General features: G+C 44.2%; 1 protein-coding gene across 1 annotated transcript in view; it reads right to left on the bottom strand.

The window, feature by feature from the left end:
• CACNA1G (calcium voltage-gated channel subunit alpha1 G) overlaps nt 1–22,049 on the bottom strand; it is a 787,437-nt gene that overhangs the window by 604,389 nt on the left and 160,999 nt on the right. Inside the window, exons 5-7 of the mRNA XM_086930846.1 lie at nt 15,583–15,874; nt 5,450–5,542; nt 2,410–3,214 (exon numbers count right to left, since the gene is read on the bottom strand). Coding sequence (XP_086786972.1) covers nt 2,410–3,214; nt 5,450–5,542; nt 15,583–15,874 — 1,190 coding nt within the window. The remainder of the gene's footprint in view (nt 1–2,409; nt 3,215–5,449; nt 5,543–15,582; nt 15,875–22,049) is intronic.

Genomic DNA, 22,049 nt, shown 5'->3' with positions numbered 1-22,049 from the left:
TATATATATATATATATATTCACATATATATATAAATATATATATATATATATATATATATATATATATATATATATATATATATATATATATATATATATATATATATATATATATATATATCGAAAGAAACCCGACTGCCTCTAGTTGCGGTCACAAGCGGGCGCAGACCTCCTCTCCTCCAGTATCATTAACATAATGTCACCAACGCCATCACACGATTAAAGTGTCAGCAGTGCAGATTTATTGCTATCTCATGTCAGAGCAAGTGCCCTCCCTGACACGTTTCGCTCCGCAAATGGAGCTTGGTCACATGACGCGTCAGGAGTAGGCAGAGCAATTTAAGGTGATTAAAAGCCCACGCGCCTAAAGAAACAGGACGCATGGGTAAACAACGATACAAACAAGCATCAAAGTAGCTGTTCACATGAATTATCTGGCAAGATGAAACAAGAAAAAGAATTATACATATATATATATATATATATATATATCTATATATTAATTTTCAAACGCGCAGCGAAACACCACGCTAGACGATACCATGTGCTGGCCAAAATTCTTTTATTCAAGTCAGCCCCTCTATATATATATATATATACATACACACACACACACGTCATAAGGGTGTCCTAGAGGCAGCCTTTCCTGACATATTTTTCATCACTAGGGCAGCAAAGGGGTTAAAGCCCCGCTTTCATTGCAATTCACAAGGATTCGCAGTTTGAAGACTGCAAGTCAGGTATTTCTGACTCAGAAACAGAGCTTCTACATTACAGAGATGTCAGCTTTTTGGAATTTCACAGACACAGAAACTGCATTTTCAGTCATCTTACCAATTAATAAGGAGCAAGGCGGTGCTCCAATGTAATGGCAGTTTCCATGGGGTGGGTGGAATCTGAAAATATTTGATTCTGTTATCTTTGGGTACAGTGCTGTTAATCGTTCCCAAAGGAAAAATATGGCTGAGAAAAGAAGAGGATTATATATGTAAGTGGAGCACACAACTAGTATGCATTTATACAAAAAGAAGGTTGGAGCACAAAGCCTCACATTCCAGCACTCAGTTCGCCACATGCTAAAACCCCACAATGATGTGTTGCTCTCTATTGAAGAAGGACATTTATCCTGAAACACATGTATAGAGATACACTGCACTGGCTGCATTAATTAAAGACTGTCACTGAAGTTGCTATTCTCATACTCCACACTTACCATGATGCATTGGGGAGAACTGAGTACTGGAATGTGAGGCAGTGTGCCCCCTCCTATTTTTTACACACCAGAGTTACCATGGGCAAAATAGGTTTGAGCCCATCTGTCCTGTAACATCTTCATTTTTAGAAGAACTGTATGGTATTTGGAACAACAGGAACACACATTCGGTGTGGTCTCCTTGCTAGCAAATTACATTCAAAGAGGTATTATGTGCACCAATAGCTTCCTTGGCTTTTCGAGTTGGGGAGGATCATTCAGAAAATGTATGTATTTTATTTGTTTGGCAAATGCAAAAAGCTCTGGGAGGTTGACGTCTGTCACCTACCCTTGGGTCTTACAAACATTTCGAATTTCCCTGGTGCTGTTGTTGTTCTACTTCACAAGTACACAACATACTTTGTGTAGACATTCACGTTTCTGGACCCCCTTTATCAATAACATGTGATCTTTTGAGGAAGGCAGAAGGGAAATGTTATGAAAAACTCTATAGGGATCTTTTCAGCCAATCTAAAGAGGGGCGTGAGGTGACATGCAAAATAATAATACTTTTTTCTAGCATTAAGCTCTACACCGGCGTGATGTGTCCTATAAAATTTAATTGCAAGGTTACCTTCTTGTCTGCATACACACTAAAAAGAGAACTACAAATTCACCAGCAAAACAAAAAACGATTCTTGACAATAAAGTCCGCCTTGCCCTCAGGAAGAGGTTCAGCATCACAGTGAAAAGGAGAGGGCCCCTCACTCACTCTTTGGAATTGTTTGAAGATGAAAAACATGTTCTCATTCCTAAATTCTAACAACAGGATAGAAGGAAAAGAGCGAATAAACAGTGATACAAAACTGGACTGAAAAGGGATGGGGGCGGTAGGGCCACTAGATAATGTTTTTAATCAGGTATATTGAGGGTGGGTAAGATTTTGGAAACAGAACACAACCATCTGATTGCTACTAATGGCATGTGCAGTGCATGGGGGGGTGAAGGACGATTGGTTCCACCAGTCTTGAGGATCACCAAAGAGCAACGTTACCCCTTAAGTAATTTTTTTAAGTTCCCTCTTGAAGACATTACTGAATTAGAAAACTCTGCATTCAAAAAAACAAAAAAACATTGAAGAACATGCTTTACGTGGCTATAAAATGAACTTTGATGTATCAACACAATGTATCAGTGTAAAGTTCAAATTCTCACCTGTGCTCTGTGTCTCCAGCAGTTTGTGCATCATGCTATAGGGTCCAGGAGGGATATTAAGGTTGGTCACTGTATTGACACCAGGACTGGTTACAGAATCTCCTAAACTCTTCTCTTTCGACATGTCTTGAGGAGAGCTCGAATGCACTGTCGGATAGTTTTTATTGCTAACAATGTGCTGCAGTCCTTCTAGACCAGGTGGTGCAGCCTCAGGTTGGAGAATGGTGGACTTGCGACGGATCGGTTCAAAATGACAGTCTGCATGATAAACACTGTGAACAGACTCTGTATTACTTGAAGCACTTTTTGGAGAAGGATTCAGATTAGAGCCCGGGGCAGGGAGCATAAGTAGGTTTGTGCCATTATGGAGTGAGGTGGTTTCCACATCGCTTATCTCAGGGCTAGCTCGTGGTGCACGAAGGTTGCCATTACTCATGTGATAGTGATGGTGGTGATGATGGTGATGATGAATTAGATGGTGCACTGATGATCTTCTTCGCCGATGCCGACATGGAGGTTTTTCAATAACACTTTTTATCACTGGGCTGGACACAAGCCCCACTCTGGAACCCACCACTCCATAGAGCTCAACAAGCTGTTTACTGGCCTTTCGCACAATGTACACCAAATATTTAAGGAGTTCATCATAACAACTACCAGGTTCTGAGAAACTGGCCAGAGTGCTTGCATTGGATAGGAATCTGACACGCTGTTCTTTCATCAGCTGACTTTCTCGTTGCTTCGTCTCTGAGAACTGGGTTGCTATGACGACCAAACATAGATTGATCATGAAAAAAGAACCAATCTAGAGAAAACAGAAAGTATATTTAAGGTAAATTATGGGATGGATGCATCTCCTTGACCTTTCCCAAAATTAAGTTGCTCTATGAAAATCCTGTTTTCCATCTCTTCCATCTGCCTTTTCAACCTATTTGTTTACCACTTTGCTATACTCTATTCTGTGCTACCCATCGGCTGTCAACGTTCAACTCCCTATTCAACTCTCTTCACCCTTCAGTGTCAGTCTTCAGCATCACAGGGTGAAGGATTTGCAATGTGATTCCAACGATAAGCTAATATGAAAGATGTTACAGCTCACTGAGCAACTGTACTGCCTGTTCTGCCCTAATTACATTGTCTCACACTCATTCCCCTTCACATTATAGTTTCTGCTATCTAGCCTCAACTAGACCACATACAGCATGTGTTATATGCAATGTTTATTGCCTGCTCCTGTTGCAATTAAACGTTTATTTGTAGAGCAGCCCGCCTCTTCTTGGAGCTAGGTCTGTTCCAGATGAACCCTTAGAAAGGACCATTCTTACAATTAACAAAAATGTAAGAAGAGCCAGGAGCTATGGCCAGGATACTGGAAACTCCTGAGTAGAGGTGTAAGCTTAGTCTTTAGCACCCAGTGATCCTGCGTGGGTATACCCACAGTACATTGACTTCATTACATCACCTAACCACTACACCGCCTGACAACTACAGAGACGTAGGTACATTTTGGGGACATGGGTTATTCATAAAAATTACATTAAATTCATTTAAATGTTATCGGAAAATTTTGAGCGCATGATTTATTAATTGTGTTTCTGGGCGAGACTGTTCATTTATTTTATTGATGTTATTTGTATTTAAAACAATCATATTAATTTAAAATTAAAATTAATAATTGAACCCAAAATTGTCAGATAACATTGAAATCACCAAACAACCAGCCAACCACATGTAAATCAACCAAGATACCGCTCCAATAGGAAAGGCACAGTCCAAATTGCTATTTTGGGGACACTTGCAACCCCATGTATGTTGAGCCCCTATGACAGAGAGGTCAAGGGAACCATGACTGGACAAATCCAAGCGGCTTAAACCAAATCATGTACATTACGCAAAGTGATGGAAGTGTTTAAATCCATTTCTCGATGGACTGGAATATATCTAAAGTGAAATCATTCAAGCGTTTCCTCCTCACTATTTAGATTTTCTCAATGAGGCTGTCTAAATGCAACACGTGTGCCTTGACGTACGTTCATTAGCTCCAGGTGCCTAAGGATTAAAATTGCACCTCACTGATGAGGATCTAGAAGGCTGAAAAATATCAGCAATTACTTATCTTCCTGTGCAGTGAGGAAATGGCTGAACAGTTGGGACTGGGCTGTCTCTATTGGGGTGTGGCCCAGACTATGGGTGGTGCTTGTCTGTGACTGCACAGTGAGCAAAAAACTACAGACTGGCAATAAGGGTCTGCACAGTTGCAAAGCCTCACATTTATCAATTTTGAGTAATTTCGTAAAACTGTGGTCGCTATGTAAAATTTGTACATACTGTAGTTTTAAAAGAAACTGATGACAATTCAAGGCAATTGGGGCACTTGGATTACTGAGCAGTTATCCGCCATATTTCCTTCACTCACCCTCCTCAACACGACATCTTTTACCCCTGTCACTCCCCAGACTGTGATACCAGCAATGTCCCATCGGAGGTTGATGTCTGAGCCTGTAATCCCCACTTTCATTTAAATACAGTCCTGCTCAGGGACCTCCAAGCAGGAAATGATAGATGGGTGGGGAGGCAGGGGTGAGCAGGGGTGCTACATCCTCCCCCTAGAAATTGTGTAGCTGGAGGGAAACTGGAAAACTCTGCCTACTACCCATTAGCCATACTTTTGCTTCCACTATGCATCCATACATCATTTTAGTTTGGGGTCAGTAATATTGCATTCAACGCCCTTTACATTCTGACACACATGCCGCCCTAAGCCATTTGCATTTGAAAGAGAATCTTGCAACTTTATTATGATAACCTCACCTTGCAGGGCTAACTTTAACCTTCACCTTCTCAAACTTCAACTCGCTACTTCTCGTAAGTAAATAAACACTCCTGTTTCTACCTGTCACATTTCACCTATCTTTGGCCAAATAAATATTCTCACATACTCGCTAAACAAATGATTCATCCACAGTTTTCTGCAATGATAACCTAAACATGGATTGCATCAAAATACAATTTTCGTACAGCAGAATACAAAATTACTTACAATGATCAAAAGGATGAAGTAGATGAAATTGTAAAAAGAATGAGCATCCATAACAAAGTACATGATGTCTACCCAGCCTTCCAATGTGATAACCTTAAAAAAGAAGAACATCAAGTCAGAGATTATTTACAGAGAATAGTCATTAAATAAACTTACAATTATTTGTAGTCATAAAGAGGTTACTGTGCACCATATGTTATAGATTATTTGTGATATTGATACGGACCAGCCTGGTAAAATTTTAAGCAGCAGGATGATTCATTGGATACAACAGGCACCGCTGCTGCTAGAGCCTTGCGTTATGCCTCCTGAGGACAGCGTGTGTGCCCCACACATAAATGTCTAATGGTCTCAAATTCCCTAAGGACCTGCCTATAGTCCATAAAATTTAGAGTTTCCCACTGGATTGAAAATTATGTAAATTATTTTTTGCCTCTAAAGATTGACGACTGATCCGACATGCCGGGGTGACAAGAAGGACCTTTTTTATCACCTTTGTTAAATATACAAAGCCAGAGCCACAGGGTGAGGGTCTGGCACTGGAAAATATAAATTAAGGTTCCTAGGAGTAGATTCCAACATGTGAAGGACATATTTTCATTTGTCCTGCTCGGGGCCGCCATGGTGCACAAGGCAGATGTGGTTGGTTTAAAAAGCTGGAAGCCATGCCGTCTTCCGGTGGCACCACTTAGAGAGTTCAACACATTCATACACCTTGAAACAGAGCACTCGATCAAACTTTTATCTACAGAAAACATATGCCTATATATAATTGAATTTTATATGTTTCATAATTAGTTTGTATAGGGTAGACTGTGAACAGATATGAGCATCAAGTGTAATCCCGTGGTGTACATTATAGATTCAGTTAGGCTAAACATATAAGTCCTTTGGAACTAGGCAGCATGCTGTGGCCAACAACTCTCAACATTAATAAAGGTCTTAAAAAAAAGTCCCTTGGAACTAAGACCACAAGACTACAAATTAAGCAAATAAGAAATTAACCACCGGGTTTAGTTTCCTAAAGTTCTGTACTGTAACTATACTTCTGTCTAGTGAGTTATTATGAAAGTGTTGTGTACCCACAATTCAAGCTGGGCCTTGACATCTTTATTTCAACAGTGGTAATTGTGTTGCACTGTACCTTGACTCCCCCTAAACCATCTCCCTTGAGCGAGGCCTTGACGGCTGATCCAGTCTACTCAGAAGGGCAAAGGCTAGGGAGGCCAGGAGGCTACTGGAGACCTAGTGGCCATAGTGTCGGCTATTAGGGACCCCCATAAGCGCCACCTTTTAGTGCTTGGTGGCCCGGAGAAAAAGCACAACATTTCATTTACTGGCCAGACAGCCCTTATCTCTGAAGATGGGCTTATACGGTTCGTTTCAGGCCACACCACCAGGAGACCAGAATGGGTCGCGGCGGGATCTTCACTCACCTTTGCAAGCGTCCGCTCCTCCATCTTAGAAGTCCGGCTCTTTGCAATCAGAAACACATTGCTTATCCGAAGTACAGTATTTCCAGGAAATGCAATGGCTGGTGCATTCCGCCCTCACTGTCTGCACCAAATACCACAGAGGGGGGCTAAGCTCCTGCTGGCTTCAGACTAGGCCAGCTGCCCTCAGTGCACACAGTATGCTGAGTACAGTCGCCATGAACTGTCCTCCCCATAATCCTGCTGAGTGTGTCCAGCGCCGGCTGCCCTCTCTAATGCCATTTATGTCCACACACTGCTGACTACACTCCTGTCTGTGGGACATTTACAGCACCACTTGTGCTGGCACTACTGGGGACCTCCATCCCAGTCTCTCCTGTGCAACTCTGTACTGATCACCTGCTGTGATGTCCCACCCCCTGAAGGTGCCTCTAGAGTTGAACCGTTTCTCTGCGTTGTTTCCCTCTGCATTGAGTGTGCGCCTCGGTTCTTTCCTGGGGACCTCCATCCCAGTCTCTCCTGTGCAACTCTGACTTGATCTCCTGCTGTGATGTCCCACCCGCTGAAGGTGTCTCTAGAGTTGTACCGTTTCTCTGCGGTGTTTCCCTCTGCATTGAGTGTGCGCCTCGGTTCTTTCCGGGGACCTCCATCCCAGTCTCTCCTGTACAGCTCTGTACTGATCACCTGCTGTGATGTACCACCCCCTGAAGGTGCCTCTAGAGTTGAACCGTTTCTCTGCGTTGTTTCCCTCTGCATTGAGTGTGCGCCTCGGTTCTTTCCTGGGGACCTCCATCCCAGTCTCTCCTGTACAACTCTGTACTGATCACCTGCTGTGATGTCCCACCCCCTGAAGGTGCCTCTAGAGTTGAACCGTTTCTCTGCGTTGTTTCCCTCTGCATTGAGTGTGCGCCTCGGTTCTTTCCTGGGGACCTCCATCCCAGTCTCTCCTGTACAACTCTGTACTGATCACCTGCTGTGATGTCCCACCCCCTGAAGGTGCCTCTAGAGTTGAACCGTTTCTCTGCGTTGTTTCCCTCTGCATTGAGTGTGCGCCTCGGTTCTTTCCTGGGGACCTCCATCCCAGTCTCTCCTGTGCAACTCTGACTTGATCTCCTGCTGTGATGTCCCACCCGCTGAAGGTGTCTCTAGAGTTGTACCGTTTCTCTGCGGTGTTTCCCTCTGCATTGAGTGTGCGCCTCGGTTCTTTCCGGGGACCTCCATCCCAGTCTCTCCTGTACAGCTCTGTACTGATCACCTGCTGTGATGTCCCACCCCCTGAAGGTGCCTCTAGAGTTGAACCGTTTCTCTGCGTTGTTTCCCTCTGCATTGAGTGTGCGCCTCGGTTCTTTCCTGGGGACCTCCATCCCAGTCTCTCCTGTACAACTCTGTACTGATCACCTGCTGTGATGTCCCACCCCCTGAAGGTGCCTCTAGAGTTGAACCGTTTCTCTGCGTTGTTTCCCTCTGCATTGAGTGTGCGCCTCGGTTCTTTCCTGGGGACCTCCATCCCAGTCTCTCCTGTACAGCTCTCTACTGATCACCTGCTGTGATGTCCCACCCCCTGAATGTGCCTCTAGAGTGGTACTGTTTCTCTGCGTTGTTTCCCTCTGCATTGAGTGTGCGCCTCGGTTCTTTCCGGGGACCTCCATCCCAGTCTCTCCTGTACAACTCTGTACTGATCACCTGCTGTGATGTCCCACGTCCCTGAAGGTGCCTCTAGAGTTGAACCGTTTCTCTGCGTTGTTTCCCTCTGCATTGAGTGTGCGCCTCGGTTCTTTCCTGGGGACCTCCATCCCAGTCTCTCCTGTACAACTCTGTACTGATCACCTGCTGTGATGTCCCACCCCCTGAAGGTGCCTCTAGAGTTGAACCGGTTCTCTGCGTTGTTTCCCTCTGCATTGAGTGTGCGCCTCGGTTCTTTCCTGGGGACCTCCATCCCAGTCTCTCCTGTACAACTCTGTACTGATCACCTGCTGTGATGTCCCACCCCCTGAAGGTGCCTCTAGAGTTGGATCGTTTCTCTGCGTTGTTTCCCTCTGCATTGAGTGTGCGCCTCAGTTCTTTCCCATAAAGTGTTTCCTAGTTCACTGCCTCGAAGCCCACCCTGCCGAGCCCCGCTCTGCCCGGATCCTTCTCTGCTGCTTTTACTACCAGTCAGATGCATTTCGAATGAAATGGACCAGCTGCAATCATCCCTTTCATCGATATCACTTTGCTGGCGCTCTACTTTTTCACGCAATGTGCTTTGTTACAGATTTCTTACTCCTGTTCCAGGTATCATCCCTTACTTCATCTGCGAGTCCCAGTCTTTCACAGAAAGAATTATCCTCGTCTTCATCACGAGAGAACAATCCAGAAGAGCAGAGATCCTTCCCCTCTTTGTCCTTCAGAGCTCAGTGTGGAACCACAGGCACCATGCGCTGATGTATCCATAAAACACTGTCTGCGCGCGGCAGGTGTTTGCGGTGCTGTATCTGGAACAGTGTGAGGCTACAGGCTGGGTATCATGCTTTCATTTATCTAGTGTGACACAGCAGGCATAACATTCAGCTATATCTGTCGAGCGCAGTGCGGCACACCGAGCGCCATATTGATGGAGACCCGCGCGGCGCATCAGGTATTTATAGAAATGCTACTTACCTTTAACAGTATTTCTGCAGCTTGAGGTCCTTCATAGATTCACACGTTCTGCATTATTCCACCATCTGGTTTTTGTGTTTGGAATTGTATCTTGTTTTCTCAAATCTCTTGATACATTTCTTTTTATATTTTGTGCTTTTCTTCTTATTAGTGTGTTTAACGACTCAGGGTATGTATGAGTCTTAGGCTTGCCATCACCTCTATCAGCTATCAAGCTTCCATTGAACAATGGATGTTTTTGAACATCCCTGCACCCTGTGGCAGGCACCACAGGGTGCAGGGATGTTTAGGGAGGCACCTATGTTCACCCCAGGCCCAATAGCGGAAGACCAGAGGTAATGGGGGCCCTCCTAGGGTCCTCCAATGTCACCTTGTGACAGCCTGTCTATGTCGGAAAGGTCGACGTGGAATGGCTGTCGGAAATCAACATCATAATCCCGATGGCAGAGCAGCCGTCATTAAGGGATTATGTTGTCTTTCCAAAGCACCGACGGGCTCCTTGAGCCTGTCTAAAGCACTGCGGACTGTCCCTCTGCCCTCTGCCCGATGCCTCCACCTGCCACATCATAATGCGGCAGGTGGATCGCTATGTCAGATGTTGGTGGGTCCGACACCGACGTGCCGTCAGTGTTGGACCTACTGACATCATAATCAGGCTCTCTGTGTTCTCTGTCAAGGGATACTTGACACCAACTACATCTTTAAAGGTTTTTTATGCACACATCATGTTGTTTCTATGTTTGCTGCAGAATGGCCTGTTTTATGCCCTGATTGGGAAATAACTAGTTTTTGCTTACCCAATAGGACAATGATATCTAGGAAACACTATTTATATATATCTAGGAAACATTTAGAAAACAATAATTATGCCTTACGATAATTTAGACTATGATATTCTGATATACGCCAAATGAAGATCCCTGGATTAGGTATTCCTCTGTCAAGGGAACTCTAACTGAAGTAGGAGCCATTCTGTCAGCCAGCTAGTTCTTTCTGAAGCACTCAGTTCATTAAGCTTTATTCGGTTTTGTTTCAACCATAAAAGCATACAATATAAAATAAAAATACAATCGTAATTTAACAAACAACATACATTTTTAAAAGCAACAAAATTTTGTTAGGTCCAGTAAAATATGCTGATCCAGTTGTTGTTAATGGCTAAGAAATTTACATGGTAAGCACCCGCCTAGTATTGACAGTTGTTATATGGCGAGAAAGGGTTGAATTGAGGTAGCTTGCTATACTTCAAAATACATTGCGGATAAAAGTTAAGAGAGGGGAAAATGTGCTCATTTGATGGGCAGAATCTATAACCCTGCTTAATGATGTGATCGACATTTTGTTTCCGGGAGGGGATAAATGAATCACTTGGATAGAAGTCATGTAGGTCCCAAGTTTTTATAGGACCGTCACCTTCCTGGGGCTGCCAAGACTGGAGATATGGGACAACTAGTCTGCTTCTGAATCTGATTAAAACCAGATCCCCACCAATATCTTTACGTAGGGGACCCAACCATCCCACTCTCCTCACGCTGACTATCCTGCCATCAAGGTTGTGGGGTAGGGGTCTGTTCTTTGATAGCCAGAACTTAACTTTATTTAGCAAATCAGTCGATCTCTCAGACTTTCCATGTTTCAGGGGAGGAACCCCCGATAGAATGGACACGAATGGAGCGGCCACTGGGGGAAGATTGATACGAAGAGTCTTAGTACTTTTTAATCTAGGCTCAACAATACGTTCTGAGGCAGGTATAGATGGAGCTTTAGGGACAGGGACTGATGGATACACAATAGTGGAGACAGTTTCAGGTGATAGGGGAACTGGGTTTTGCGTAGTTTGTTTGGGCAGCTCAGGAAGACCAACCTGTGGTAAACACTTAGAAGTTACTGTGTTTGCCTGGTTAAGTTTGACAATTTCCTCAATCCCCGTCAGTCTGTCCCCCAAGGTGTTAATTTTGTCGATCAAAGGGTGGATGATGGTTTTGATCAGCTGTTCAATCATGGTCAGTAAGACCAATTGGGGAGAGGCTGCGGGGTCATCTACTTTTTTGCCCAGCTCGGGAGTTAACAGATCTATGAAAACAGGCGGGTTAAAATCTGATGATGCCCTTTGCAGTTTAGATGTTTTGTTTGGGGACCCACTTTCTCCAACCCCGTCATGTTTCCTTTTACCAGAAGTAACCATAACGGGAGTAGTACTTTTTACAATTACTTTTATGGGTGTCGGAAGAAGCCCCTGTGTGCTGCCAATGTGGGCTAGCGAGCTGACGTTAGCTACCTGATGGGGTGAGGTAACTAAGGTATACCTGATATTGCACATACTGTTTAGATCGTCTAGCCAGGTAGGATTGGACGCTGTATTAGACGTTTCAGAAGGGGGATCCATGCTGATAGGGGAAAGTGTAAGGTGAACAATGTAAGAATAACAAGATAAACAGCTGTACTATTTGTTCAATCGAACCACCATGACAATATTATGCCCGTCTTGTGTCTTAGGGTTTAGGTTCAACCAGGGGGATATAGTAAGTAACAACTCCCATATGGGTATGAGTAACAGTATCAGGCCAGTTGTGATAGTCAGTGGAGTGGACAATAAGTGGTTTTACCTCCTCATAGGAGGCCAAGAGGGGTGGCCCGTCCCGGCCTCCTCGTGCCTCTGAGGGCCACAGAGGGCCCGCCTTTTGCCCGGGCTTAGCCCGACGCGGTCCCGCGCGCGTCCCGCGACGCGGAGGGAGCGTCCAGTTCAAGTAGCGCCTCCGGAAGCCGGAAGTAGGAAGTGGGCGCAAAGCACCCTGGGAGCTGTAGTCTCAAGCCGCGAGGTGGAAAGCGGCGGAGCCCAGGAGCAAGAGAACCAGCGTCTGCCCACAGGTAGGATGCCCTCCAAAATCAATTTCAGCCAGCTACATATAGTATCTCTTTAACTCACTGCTTATCGGTGAGATTTGTTTTTACATACATCAGATTACAAATCCCCCAGTTTGGATAACATAGCCCTGTGGTTTATGATCTTGGTCATATTTACTCCAGCGGATTTGTAGGCCAACTGATCTATGACTTTAAAGCTTTACTGCTAAACGGAGTGAATGGGGACCAACAGGTGCAAGCATGGCCTCCCCAGAGTTAAGGGGAGGGGTCTTTCATTGATTGAAAGGAGTAACGGGCGTGCCACAGCCATGCAGATCCTCTTAGCACCATTGTTGCGGGACTGTGCACTCTTGGCAACATTGGCACAGTGCCAGTGGTGTTGGGACATGTTTAGAATGGATGCTGCTATCAATGTTACATCACTAAAGCCATAAGGAGTGTGCAAAATCAAAGCATCACACAAGTGTAGCTAACGAGCCACGTCCATTCAGCAGTAGAGTAGCAAGTGGGGACAAATATGCTGAGGATATTGAAATCTAGCCTCTGTCATCGCAGGGCTCAAGACTCCTTCATACTGACAAATCGGAAGCCGAACTTTCATAGATAAGACAAACATTATTGTAATTAACCCCAGGTCACCTTTGCGACTAACAACAGGGTGTTGTATCAGACCCCCAGCCATGACAGACCACTAAGAACAGTCTTGAAAAAGGTGGAATAAATCAAGTCACACCACCGAAACGCGTCGACGCACTCTCAGTACAATTCGAGTCTCTATCACTTATGTTTTATATGAATGCTGCAATGATAAAACATAGGAGATAATATATGTGAGCAACGAATGTACAAATTGTATTTTACAATGTTGATGTTTTACAGTTTATGTCTGTCTTGTCAATTATGCAGGTCATAGTTGATTGTGTGAGATGTTGAGTCCTTTTCTTTTAAGAATTGAAATCTGTTCAATAGTATTATGAATTGTTTTTAACTATTTATGTTTAAGAAATAATTTGTACAATATACATTGGTGTTTATAATAGATTTTATGTTATTGTGATTTTTTAGGCTATGTGTTAATTAATTCCTACGATACTCTCAAGGGCATTTACTTTTTCTCATTCCAAGCATGCTCAACGGATGTCTCCTTCTATGAAATTGTGTTAACAAGCTAAACATTTGTTCATTATAAATTCACAACATTCAAAGCAACTTGTCCAGGTGAGACACCCAGGTGCTGGCAACTGGCAAAAACCTCTGCTCTGATTATAATTTAAATCACGGTTTAGATGGGTTAGCTCTCAAGCAGGCTTCACCTGAAGACTCACCAAGAAGCCTAGTTCATGCCTAGCAGCCACTTCGTCCCATCATTTATCATATCATGAATCTACCTATTCACGAAGAGTATGTTTCTGATCAACTGAAGAGGGGGTTGGCACGTCGCTTTTAAAGAGAAACCCATTCCCCTGCTATCAGCACTTTCTAACTGTTGTCCTATTACTATCCTTTTTGTTCGGCCAATGATACTACAAGAGGTAGTTAGTTACTCAAGAGCTTCCAAACTTTCGTGATTATTGTTGTTGGTGCAGTCTGGTTTTTATTGTTTTTGGTGCCGGCTGGTTGTAGATTTACTAGGGCACCAAGATAGCATCAACATGATTCTTAAATGACACCCTAATTTATATCAATAACGGTACAGCACCTCTTCTGGTGTTGTTGGACCCTTCTGAAGCCTTCGACACAAGGGGGCATAATATCCTAACACAAAAAGTCTCACAAGAGACCATCAGGTGTTTTTCTTCCTTTCCACTGTCTCTAAGCAGATCAGATAGGTCACTTCTGTCAATCTGTGGTCCTTTTTCAATTTGTTTGTACATCCTGGAGGGCACCTGCAATTCCTCGCAAACAGGACCCAACTGTGTGTTAAATTGTTTGGAGACGTGGTACCTAGCTCCCCGCTTTCCATATCTACCACTAATGTTCAATCATGAATGGCCGTCCCACTTTTTCCCACTTAATGCAACCAAAACAAATGTTATAATCTTCCAGCAAAATGGAAGCGCTGCACAATCCACATTTGTGATGCTGAAAATCCTTAGTATCCTGCAAAGGCTGGGAAAGTTAATAATCTTGATGTAGTTCTCCATGCCAGGCTTCCACACTCTCCCAAACTAGGTCAGTACTTACTAGTTGCATCTCTCATCACAAATAAAGAAACGTATTCTGCCACTGCTACCAATAAACAGTCGGGCCATGGTTGCTGCACATCAGATATCAGGTGCTGCTCTATCCTCATAGCACAGTGTAGCACAATCGGCAACAGACCCTGTTTTATCTGCAGAGCACAGGGCCAGTGTGACACACCAGGCAGAAGGCTCTTGTTTATCTGCAGAGCACAGTGTGCAACACCAGATATAAGGCTCTGAGTTATCACTAGTGAACAGTGTGTTCACGGTTCACGATGTGGCACAACCATGCTTTTTTCCTAGCTATTGCGCACCACGTGATGCACCAGGAATAAGGCTCTGCTTACCTTTGGAGCACAGTGTGGAACACTTGGTGTAAGGTTTATCTTTATCTGTAGGGCACGGTGAGGCACACCGTGTATACATCTCACCTTTATCTGGAGGGCACGGTGAGGCACACCGTGTATACATCTCAGCTTTATCTGTAGGGCACGGTGAGGCACACCAGGGATACATCTCAGCGTTATCTGTAGGGCACGGTGAGGCACACCGTGTATACATCTCAGCTTTATCTGTAGGGCACGGTGAGGCACACCAGGGATACATCTCAGCATTATCTGTAGGGCACGGTGAGGCACACCGTGTATACATTTCAGCTTTATCTGTAGGGCACGGTGAGGCACACCAGGGATACATCTCAGCGTTATCTGTAGGGCACGGTGAGGCACACCATGTACACATTTCAGCTTTATCTGTAGGGCACGGTGAAGCACACCGTGTATACATTTCAGCTTTATCTGTATGGCACGGTGAGGCACACTGTGTATACATTTCAGCTTTATCTATAGGGCATGGTGAGGCACACCAGGTATACATTTCAGCTTTATCTGTAGGGCACGGTGAGGCACACCAAGTATACATTTCAGCTTCATCTGTAGAGCACAGTGCAGCACTCCCCCTCTACCCCCAGCCCCCCTCTCATCACAGCTCCACCCCCACCTGACACACTAACCTGAAATATTGCAATCCAAGCATAGCCAATGTTATCGAAGTTGATGGCGCCCTTGAAAGGGTTGTGGTTCCCGGCGGAGCAGTTGGTGTAATACTGGTTCCAGTTGACGCAAGTGCTGTTGTTGGTGCTGTTATAGGAGTCGAAGTCCAGGGTGCACTCCATGCCATCCTCCCGCAGCGTAGGAACGCTTCGGCAGTATCTCATGCCATTCTCGCGGGGCTGCGAGCAGATAAACGGGTTCTCGTCCTCGTTTTCCGTCCGATAGTATCTCGGCCTTTCCAGAGTGAGAGGTCTGCGGGGAAAAAGAACAGACAGACTCAGGGAACAGAAGAACTGCGGCAGAAAGAGACAAGAAGCTGATATGTGAGACAAGGGGAGAAGGCGAGATGATGAAGTGAGACAGATACAATCATGGACGGGACCAGGCAGAGGACGGTGAGAGAGATGACGGACTACTGAGGGATTGACAGCGACAGGCCTATAGGGTTGTCCTTTTCTGAGATCAGGCTTTCCACAACGCCTATCTATACATTGCACGTGCATTTCACCGGTGTGCAGGGATTCTTGACAAGGGTCTCATGTCCATTGTGGGGAACAGATGGAGATGATCACTGGATTCGTCACTGGATTTACAACTACATTTCAAGGCCTACATACCTGTAATAGAGCGTCATGATATTTTGAAAATTGTAGGGGTGATCATAGTCATGGACAGTCTGCGCCCGCATATTTTCTTGTGCTGTACTAAAAGATGATTATTAGAAATGTGGGGTAATAATTAAATATGTAAGTGTAATGATAGAACATTAGTTTGTCTCAGTCGAGAAAGTAAAATGACATTTAAATGTAATTATGTAATCCTTGATATTTATTGCAAATGCTTAATGAAGTAGTTCAGGAGTAATGTAATGCATTAGATTCAAATGTGCACCATATTAAAGTTGCACATGTAGGAATGATTAATTGTGCTTTAACGTGACGAAATGTAGTGCTTGCAGATGCAATCTTTATTAACATGTGTAATTTATGGGGAGTAAAGGCCTAGATGAATGTTCATGTTTTGCTGTGAAAGGCCTATTCGTATTTCTTATGTTAGCTGAATTTTGTAGGCCTGAAGTGTATTTTCCCCTGGTAAAGCTCTCATTTAGAAGCAGTCAGTAAAATTCATGTACGTGCACGGTTGTTCAGTTCTCATGCTTCTGTTGCAGGTGCAAGGACACCGTTCTCATTAGTTAGACTGATGCCTTTTGTTTTAGGTATGGAGGAAACCTGCAGCAAAGTATATTGGAATGAAGATAATTGGGAGCGCACTGAAGGAGCCTGAGACCCAAAGACACACCAACCGTTGCTGGACTGAGTACAAGTTTTGGTGGAGAGTTACGTACGAGAGGTGCACGGCCAGAGGAGTTGTTTCAGGGGTGTGTTCTATTAAGAGGTCATTTTGTATTAGGGACAGTGCCCTGGGGAAAGAACTAGCAGAGAACAGTTAGGAGGACAGAAGAAGGGATCGATTCTTAGAAGGAAAACTTAACTTTGGCTACTGACCCTTTCAATGTGAGTGTACTTCTTAGGAAGTCTTCACGAGCAGACACCTTTTCTTTATCTTGCCTGGGAGTTGCTAAGTAGGGAAGCTTCTTTAGTGATAGGGTAGGGTCATATTTAATGGATTTCTTTGGCAGCCACTAATGAAGACTGATTCAGACGTTGGAGCTGTTGTTGCCTATTTAGTATTTTTGGAGTTGCTCTTTCTTTTTATGCTACACCGGATCAGACTGGTGCGTAGGATGAACTTTGTATTAGTGCCCATGTATTTCTTTTACCTCGTCATGAGGTGCTTGTATGTTCAATTATGTTTGGCTTTGTAATAAATCTCTAAATTTTAAGTTGGAGTCAGTTATCTTTTCCCGATTCTAAATTAGGTAGTCTATATCGGTTACTTGTGGATGTACTGGGTTCTCCCCTTAACACGTTTTAGCAGGTAATAAAGATCCAATCAACCGAGGATTCTTAGAGAGATTTAAAGATAAGAATTTGTTGCAATCACCTGGAAGTGTCGAGAATTCTTAAGGTTGTATTTGAATGAAGAGTTTAGTACGAAAGTACTTCAGGGTGTACTTATTTAATTTTTCTGGTGGGGTGTAAATTGGGGTTGGGAGGTTGGGGTGGGGAGGACTTCTAGCATGAACTTGATATGTTCCAGAACTAAAGCACGACTTTTGTAGAAAACGTCATGCATCTAGACAGTGGTGTAAAACTACACGTTTAGGCTGTCACCGAAAACATGTTTTTGTCTGAAAGCGTTTTAACCCTTTTGCTGCTTCTGTCGGCCAACGGCCTTCGCGAGTACTACCTCCGTAGTGCTGTGCACGTCTGTTGGCCGACACGGCCCCGCCCACTCTTCAAAGCTGCCACACCGCAGCAGATTTTCGGCCGCAATAAACCGGTTAATGTTAGTAATCGTAGTGTTAGTGTCAAACAAAGTATGATTTTTAAGCCTGGCCCCTATCAGGACCTCTGCGCCTTTACAAATGAGCATTGGCAAAGCCAATAGGTCACACCTATTCGAGAGTTACTAGCATTGGCAATGGAGTTTAACCATGCTATACACCAGTGTGACTGCTGTTCAGCATGGCCAAGAGTTAGTGGTGTGGAGTGGGGTAGATTGGAGCAGAGTGGAGTGCTGTAGATTGTGGTACAGTGGAGTTGGGTAGAACAGGGTAGACTAGGGTAGATTGTAGAATGGTAGATTGGGGTAGATTGGGGTAGATTGTAGTGGAGTAGAGTGGGGTAGATTAGAGTGGGTTAAAGTGGGGTACATTAAAGGTGAGAGGGCTAGAGTGGAGTGGAGTGGTGTTAGGTGGGGTGGAGTGGGATGGAGTGGAGATGATTGGATTGGGTTGGTTTGGGGTAGACTGAAGTGGAGTGGGGTAGATTGGAGTGGAGTGGGAAAGACTGGAGTGGAGTGGGGTGGGGTAGATTGGAATGGACTGGGGTAGACTGGAGTGGGGTAGCTTGCAGAAGATTGAAGTGAGGTAAATTGGATTGGAATAGATTAAATGTGGGTAGATTGAAGTGGGGTAGAATGGAGTGGGGAGTCAGATAAAACGAATTGATCTTTGAGACTAAATCTGAACTTTGGCCAAAACCTTCATTGTACCCTCACTCTATAAGGTCAAACGCCTTTCCTACATCAAGGGAAATGACAAGCACCTCTTCCATGTTGTCTTCATTATGCCACAGCAAGTGAGAAAGTTTTCTTAGGGAGTGTCTTGTCTCTAAGATTTCCCTTGGACAAACCTGACTTGATGAATGATGTATAAGGGATGGAATAACCTTATGTAAATAATCTTATGTAAAATCATCACAAGTATTTTGGAAATAATTTTTATATCCACATCAATAAGGAAGATGGGTGTATAGCTCTTGCATTCCATATATCCTTCCCATCTTTGGCGGTAATATAATGGGAGCACTATTGGAAATTTAGCCGAGTGTTCCCCTGGATTCCATTTCCTCATGGCCTCATGTAACACGGGAGCTCCTTAATCATTACATACTTTATCACATTCCAACAGGGAAGCTATCCTCCCTGGGTGATTTGTGAGTGTTTACGCCTGAAATTGCTTATTTTACTTTCTCAAAATTAATACTCACACAACGAGGAGCAGGCTCAAATGAACAAGCATGACACCTAGCTTGCTGGGTGTGTGAGAGCCCTAGTTCCGAAAGGAGGAATTCCCCTCCTCCTCTCTTTTAAGACCCCTGTTGTACATGCTCCATCAGACATACTTGCCTGGTAGTTTCGGTGAATAATATTTCACCTAGGAACTGGGTACTCTTTCTTTGTTGCACAGTGATGTTGTTTGCCTGGCAGGAACTTTGCTGGAGGGTGCTGTTTCTTTTAGGTAACTTGTATGAGTGCTGCAGCAGGCTCATTGCACACTTGAGAGAGAGTAGGAGTGAAAACAATACATACAGCCTCCCAGCTTTTTACACTCAAAACCCAAGGTATGTAGGATAGTAAGATCCCCCTTCTAGGGTCTTGCTTATTGTCTGAGAGAACCCTTAATAATTAAAAGGGACACCTCACCCAAGCTAGTGCGGCATGCTTCATCATAGGTGTCCCTTCCCCTCAAGGTAAGTTAATACCACCATTGAGGGACTCAACCAGTTAATGTTTTTGCTGGATATAAGCTAACATCTAGTTGTTTAAAAATACCTTACGGGTATACGCAGTGTTTTCTCTTTATGATTTTATCCCCATGATATGGTTAAAATAGCTATTAAAAGTATGTCTCTTGAATGCAGTAATTTAAACATCCATGCACCAATACTTTTTGGCTTGTTTAAATGCCAAATCAGGTCAAAGGCATTCTTCAGGGTGATAGTGCATTACTAGCTGCATCTGTGATCAGTCGTGAATTTGTGTGCCTATTTGTGATGAAGTTCTAAAACCAGAATGTTTACACCTGAATAAGAATAAAAATTAAACGTTTTATGGTATGGATAATAGTTCCTTCTGTGAGTTAATCATATTCTATAATGATGCGCTGCTTTTAGCGAAGCCCTACTCAGTAAACATGTCACACTGCACACAGCAATCAGCCCCACAACAAAATAAAACATAGGGACTGCCACCCGGGTGCTCATTCACGGTGAAAACCATTGAAGGAGAGATAGGTAAAAATAGTGGCAGAAGAGGGATACATCTGTAACTACGGGCATAGACGGGAGTGTTAGACCCCTTCTACATATATAATAGCAACAAAAAAGAAGCCAATAACATGAGCACGTGAGGCAGGAAAAGATAGGATACGATTGTTTTCATTGCCATGACTATAACTGTTAGGCAAACTAGTAGTGTGTTTTCTGTATGTGTGCCATTGACTCGTGTATTGTCTAAGCACACATGCATATTCATCAAAAAGCCTAGGTTATCATATTGAGATACAGGGCACACCATTTGGAGTTTTATGAAATCTCGCAAAATAAAGGACTATTGAACCACTCATTTATGGCAACTATGACTACAGGAGAGAGCTGCCGCTTGCCTCCGTATGCCTCGTCATGCGCAGGGAGCTGATCTTTCTCTGGGCTTGTGGCTGCCTGGAAGTCTGGAAGTCATCGGTGGGGGGGGGGGCTGGCTTTGAATGTGGTGTTTCTCGGTGCTGAACTCTGTGTGGTGGGGGGTTGCTGTTCTTCTGGCTCGTCTTGTGGAAGGTGTAAGCAGGCATGCTTGTGTCTACCTTCCAGTTTCAGATGGCTCATGTGATTTGTTTTTTAGATGGTTTAGGGTGACCTGTTGACAGCACTAACTATGTGTTGTGTGCCTGGTTTCACTGGTGTTTTATTTGTGCCCCGGGCTTGGTGGTCTGTCTCTCCAACTTGTGTTTAGCGTCTTTGGATAAGTCTGCCTGCCTTTCCAGAGATGGTTGGTCCTCTTTTTTTTTCCCAGCTCCCTCTGGCTTAGTTAAGGTGGTCCATTGACGCCTGTGGCCATGTTTGGGGCTCTTCTCAGGGTCCTGGATGTGCTGGGTCATGGGTATCTTCTGGGGCGGTGAGAACTTGGGGGTGATCAGTTAGGTTTTTTTGTGTTTGCTTTATAGTTTGTGACTGCTGCTGTTCTGGTACATTCAAGAGAACAAAGAAAAAGCTCCAGCAGGATAGATATCTGAAATTTCACAGAGAGGCAGACATTATTTGCAGCCCCACTGGGGCTGGAATCACCCTTTAAGAATGAATCCTATGTATTCCATAGGAATATACTCTCATTATGAAAGGCATTGTTATGCCACACGCAGAAAAGACAATAACAATAAACTCAAGTTCACATGTCATGTTTACTTATTCCGTATATATATATGTTTTACTTTCAGGTTTAATTGCTACTGTACATGAAAAGCAATTAGTATCACAGAAAAACGTGTTCTTTCAGGCCCATATGTCAGCAGAGGCCTCCTTTACTTGATGGGTACTGAACATTGGTCTGGTATCTGCAGGATGGGGCTGTCCCCCACTCTGTAATGCACCAAGGGATTTTCTGAAGCTGTGTGCAGTGTACAGAAGAGGGGTGGTCATTGTTACAGTGGACAGGAATATGATGGTTTCTGTTCTCCCAGCTCTGCTAACTGGGTACGGCTTTGTTCAGGAAGAAGTGCATGTGTGGGGCTCCACTCTTGTGGCCTTTGTGCAGGTCTAACAACTGCTTCCATTTCACTTGTCGTCATGGCCTGCTCTTCTTGGCTCCTCTGAATGTCCTCTGCAGAAGTCCCTTCACCTCTCACTTGTCCGCCCCTGTTTCCATCCCTCTATACTTCCTTTACTTTCTAGGTTGGTGATTCCAGACATACTGCTGCAGTAGAAGGGTGTTGTTTCAGGCTTAAGCGGTTGTAGTGATGCCATTTGGGAGGTGATCTATCCCCATGTGTTTTGCATCATTGTGTTATTGTGGCATGTGTTGTGCTTCA

This window comes from Lissotriton vulgaris, chromosome 7, assembly GCF_964263255.1.
Source record: "Lissotriton vulgaris chromosome 7, aLisVul1.2, whole genome shotgun sequence".
NCBI classification, from domain to species: Eukaryota; Metazoa; Chordata; class Amphibia; order Caudata; family Salamandridae; genus Lissotriton; species Lissotriton vulgaris.
The sequence above is the reverse complement of the archived record's forward strand: the minus strand, read 5'-3'. Positions and strand labels throughout refer to the sequence as shown.